This window comes from Phalaenopsis equestris, unplaced genomic scaffold (genome assembly GCF_001263595.1).
Source record: "Phalaenopsis equestris unplaced genomic scaffold, ASM126359v1 Scaffold000002, whole genome shotgun sequence".
NCBI classification, from domain to species: Eukaryota; Viridiplantae; Streptophyta; class Magnoliopsida; order Asparagales; family Orchidaceae; genus Phalaenopsis; species Phalaenopsis equestris.
This window is the reverse complement of record NW_018164444.1, coordinates 52,810,429-52,815,752: the sequence shown is the minus strand read 5'-3', so window position 1 is coordinate 52,815,752 and position 5,324 is coordinate 52,810,429. Positions and strand designations below refer to the sequence as shown.

Here is a 5,324-nt window from a genome sequence, read left to right as displayed (position 1 = left end):
AATAATTTCCGAACATTAAAAAAAAAAAAAGGAAAATCCCATCTGCAATCTGTTCACAAATCTCCCCTCCCACCCTCTGCTTTCTGCCTTTTCGTTTCCATCAGGGTTCGACGGGTGAAGTTTGCTTTGAGATTCGCAGCGGCCCAGATCTGCTCGAGCTCTCTGGTGAAGGCCTTCTGGCGTCCGATGACGATGGTGATGTGATCCTTGCCGTTGATGAGGCGGAGGTTGGCACGTGGGACTCTGGACTTCACGGCGGAGCTGCAGCTCACGGGGAGGACATCGTCGTCACTGCCATGGAGAATCGTCACCTCGCACGTGCGCATCTTCTCCCTCACCGTGTCTAGGTAGCCTTCTATCTTCCCCGCGCTTCCGCAGATGATGTTGTGAAGGGTGTGCCATGCAGCGTTGTGCGTGTGGCAGAAGAACCCCTCCATCAGAAATGTCCTTATCCTGTTCCTCCGCATCACGCATGCACAAATAATGTGATTAGCTTCCTAATAACTCATAATGTTATGAAATGTCCTTAAAGTTAATGGATAAAAATACGCGAATGTTTCCATAGATATTCACTAATCATCATGATAAATGCATAATTTAAAGTTATTTATTAAAAATATTTGCTATTAGTCATGCCAATTCAGTTCAAATTATATGGACAAAATAAGTAATTTAATTCGACCCAAAACTAACCCGCGCCATACTTGAAATTTACTAGAATTCGACCCACCTATCTGAAATTGACATGAAATTGATCCCGATCTTTAACTTGATTTTGAATCAAATAGTTATTCACTTATATTAAATAGGTTAAACGGGCAGGTTATGATTATCGGTGTCACGGTCGAGTTGAATTTGGGTTGAGATTTTCAACTCATAAAATATTCAGTTCAGACTCGGATTCAGGTTGAGTCTATTCAGGTCGTGTTAGTTTTGGGCCGAACTTGAACTCAACCCGCAGACCCAAATCGATACCCCTAGATGTATTACACACTATCAATATGATAGTAACACATAATTTTTTATATATTAAACTATTTTACGAAAAAAAGGTAATGTTTTTTTTAGCAAGTATACTTCACAAATAATAAAGAGTTTTCCTCCAAGAAAATCAATTAATAAGCCGGCGTGATGCTGCAACTTCATTGCCCACATATTTTATATGATAAGATCCTTTTAGGCTGCACAATAGTACAAGTTCAAAGAATATAGCAAAAATAAAAAAAAATGTTTATAATATTAAAACCATTTAATTTATTTGAAAATCAATATAGTATATTGTTTCTCAAATGATTATTTTACTTTACTCAACTCAAAATAAAATGTGGTGGTGGAATCAAAGATAATTGGGAGAGATATTTGCCATCCTTAAAATTTTTACTATTGTTTATTATTATAAAATATACTAAGAATTTTGCCCGTATAAACACAAATACTTAATAATAACTGAATATTATTTATATTTATAAAATGTTCAAAACAAATTTAAAAGGGAAGAATTTAAGCTTAACTACTTGTAATTCATTAATTTTTAAATTTTGCGATTTTTATTTATTTAATTTTTTTTAATTTCATTCCTACATTTTAAGACTATGGGTCCATTTGGGGCAGCTTGTGCATTTCAGGATAAGCTGTTTATCCTGAAACGCGGCCCGCGTGCCTGCCGCGGCCTGCGTTTAGTGTAAGAACCCAAACGCAGTTTCAGATAAGCTGATAAAACACACGAACCAAATAGTACAACGTCGTTTTGAAAACGCCGCCCGCACTTATCAGCTGTCCCAAACGGACCCTATATAAGATACATATAACCTAAAACATTTTATTTCATGGGCATTTTCTCTTCAAATTGCATTCATTTATTTTTTTTTTTAAAACATAAGCATATATTCTCCTTTAATTTAGATAAAATTAAAATTTACACTTCAATCTTTAAGATATTAATTGAATATTGAAGTAAAGAGCCTAAACTCAACAATATAGTATAAAAATCAATAGAAACTATGTGATAATTTACGAATTTAATGCATAGAAAATAGGTATAAAATTTTCTGATTTACATGCTGCATTAATTTTAAAGCAAAATCAATAATTTAAAACACAGGTGTAACATAATTTTTACAATTATGCCTAATAAATTAATTTCTCTAGAAAAATGATGTGCATTTTATCACATTTTCTTTAATTATAATTAATATTTTTGCTCCAAAAACATTTGCGTTAGAATAATAAGGGCGTATTATCTCAAATCGTAAATTATTTTAATTGTATTATATGCCATTTTCACTTGATTCAAGAGAATTGTTAAAGTAGTTATACCTAGAATTTATGTCGTAATTAGGGGTATTTACATACCTATCACACAATTTATATGTATTTACAAATATGATATCTAAATTTTCATATTTATGTGCCAAATTTAAATTAAATATTGATAAAATTGTGCCACTTCAATTTTCATTATTAATAAACTAAAATTTATGGCCGGAGCGGCAATGCCTATCCGTACTTCTGTGGCACTTTCTAATAGATCCGAATGGGCAGTTCATAAATTCTTGCTCATCCATGCCTATCACAGTCCGCCATGTGTCTATGTCAGGCAATTGGCTTTACTTTAGCTGTCGTTGTAATTCGATGTGTCAGGCCGATTGCCGCGTGATAAATATTTACAATTTTTTAAAAATTATGAATTTATTAGAAAAATCGTCGAGAAATCCACGAGAAGGATAAATACTTATAGAGAACAATGCAAACTGAATAAAAAAAATTTAAAAAAAATCTTTACATAAGTAAAAATATTTTAATCATATCATATATTTGTTATGATTCGGTGGAAAAGCGAGCAATAATGATACCTGTTAAAGGTGAGGAGCCGAAAGAGGAATTCCCAGAAACGGTGGTGCCTGCACATGAGTAAGCTCACAGTGCGGCTAATATGTTCGTACCAGCACGCCACCGACGCTCCCAGCGCTATCAGCGGCCACACCCGCCGCGGCGCCACCCTTCTCAGCACGTATTGCGTTCCCTGCACCCCTTTCGGCACCGGAAAGTACGGCTGCAAAACCACCATCAGACATTAATTAATTATAACCCTGCATATCTTCTCCATTCACCACACTAACCCTGACTGTGATAATGGCAGTGTTATGATACCGGGGCGAGGAGAGTGAGTGATTTAATGGCGTCGGGGTACTTAACGGCGAGGGCCAGCGCGAGAATACAGCCGAGAGAGTGAGCCACAATGTGTAAGGACTGCACCCGGTAGCGCTTCAGCACCGAGCGCTCGATCATGTCCACGTGCTCCCGCAGAGTGTACAGCGAATCCGCCGGCTTCGGGCTCCTGCCGAAGCCCAGCAAGTCAACAGCGAAAAACCTGTATCTGGACTTAGCCGCCTCCGAGAAATTGGGAAAGACAGTCTCCGTCCAAAAGGCTGACGATGATATGAAGCCGTGGATGAACAACACGTCCTCCGCCGCGACCGCTCCATCTGCATCCGCCCGTCACTAATGTTAGGTAAGCGGTGTGGAGCATAATGACTACTGTTGAACATTATTAAGTCAAGAAATTTAAATCGGGGTAGAGTAGGTTGCCAGATTCATTAATAAATGATCACGTGTATTAAGATGTTTAATAGCATTAAATTTAAAGAATGTCATTACATTAAAACATTAAAAGCTTAACACTGTTTCTAAGTATGCTTTTTAAATAAAAATAAACTTTTTTCTTTGTTATGTCCTAATCAATTTAATGAGAATCACTGCTATAGATTGTGTTTATATTTTTAAGGCAAATGCAATGAAGTTTCATTTCTTTCCAGAAATAACTTTCATTCTATGCCTTTCAAATATAGAGGACACTAAAAAAGCTTAATTTTTTAATTACATTAAGAGCTGATAACGGTATCAGCTCTATATATATCATCGCCATCCATAGCAAAAATTAAAATTAATAAAAACCATTGTTATTATTACATTATTAAGATTGAATGCGTAGTTTCAATTTAGATGGGAGTTTAATCTTTACCTGGCGGATACTGCGCGTGTACATATAAGTCGCCGGAAGCGGAGGGCGAGCACCAGCCCGTACACCGCTTGCAAGCGCAGTCCGACCAGCGAGGAACAGGGTCAGACTTCCGGCCGCCAATCTTCCCCTCCAGCATCTCCACAATGGTGGAGTTGATCGTAAATGTGGTGACAGACGCAGCGTGCGAGCGCGTTGAGCCCAACCGTCGAAGCTCCGTCATGGTGGACCGCGAGAGCTCGGACAGAAGCGGGGGACGGGAATACAGAGTATCAGATATATCCTCAAGATGGATCTTGCTGGAGCACAAGCACACGACTTTAGACCCGCCGCCTCTCTCCGAGACGAGTATCTTGCCGCTGCTCGTTATCATTTCGCGCGCCGAAGAGGAGCAATAGCACGGCTTCCACTCCGCCTCAAAAGCATAGTCGAGAAGCTTGTACGCCAAACAGAGCACGACGTCGAGCAGATCCAGGACGGTGAAGACCACGAAGCTGACAACCTCGTTAACCAACCGCCCCGCCATCGCAGCGCGATTCTTCAAACTTGCCCGCAGCATCAATCCCTGTTTGGGACGTGGCTTAGACATTTTGCAAGGCGAAGAGCTGCGTGCGTGACAGGGGAGGATTAGTTATATAATGGGAGCAAGGAGATGGGAGGTATTAATTAAGCAGACTTGAATGGTAATTAAGGATGCACGGAGAGGGGGGGTGATGGGTGATGGGAGATGGGAGGGGAAGACTACTGCAGGGGAGAAATGGTGAATTCATTGTTACATTAAAATGGTTTGTTGGACAAGGAAAAGAAGGTGGGTGGTAGTTGAGCTTCCCCGGCCAACAATTCCATTTCCGACACCATTGGACGCTAAGGGCTATTTCTGCTGCCAGTGGAATGCGGACTCGGGTTCGGGTTAAACAAAGAATACGGTGAAAGAATGCTGCATATAAATTGTACTGTATAAGCTTCTGAGTTTGGGCTTATTTTAAATCACAGGACAGCATGCTTAGTATTTTGTCGTGATCCATGCGAATTTTATGAGCAATGATTTGTATATTTTGTGTAATATTATTGTACAAGAAATTTGTATGTATTATAATAAAATATGAAATATTTTTCTTTCATTTGGAAATGAACACATCAATTTGAATTAGTATTTGTTTGTGATTAAAAATTCAAGATGATCTTACGGTAAAGTTTTATTATTGATATGCCATTAATAAATTCTTATTATCCGACATTAATTTCGAGATAATCTTTTGGAAAAAAATATTCAAACTTCAGAGTCAATCAGATCTTCGATTTTAGC

At 38.4% G+C, this 5,324-nt stretch overlaps 1 protein-coding gene across 1 annotated transcript; it reads right to left on the bottom strand.

Moving 5' to 3' along the window:
- Window positions 1-5,018, bottom strand: LOC110018105 (probable lysophospholipase BODYGUARD 1). Its single transcript, XM_020715346.1, has 4 exons — window positions 4,022-5,018; window positions 3,151-3,485; window positions 2,853-3,052; window positions 1-453 (listed from the first exon to the last, which is right to left on the bottom strand). The coding sequence occupies exons 1-4, from the start codon at window positions 4,605-4,607 to the stop codon at window positions 54-56; spliced, it is 1,521 nt and encodes a 506-aa protein (XP_020571005.1). The 5' UTR covers window positions 4,608-5,018; the 3' UTR covers window positions 1-53.
- Window positions 5,019-5,324: the final 306 nt, after the last annotated feature.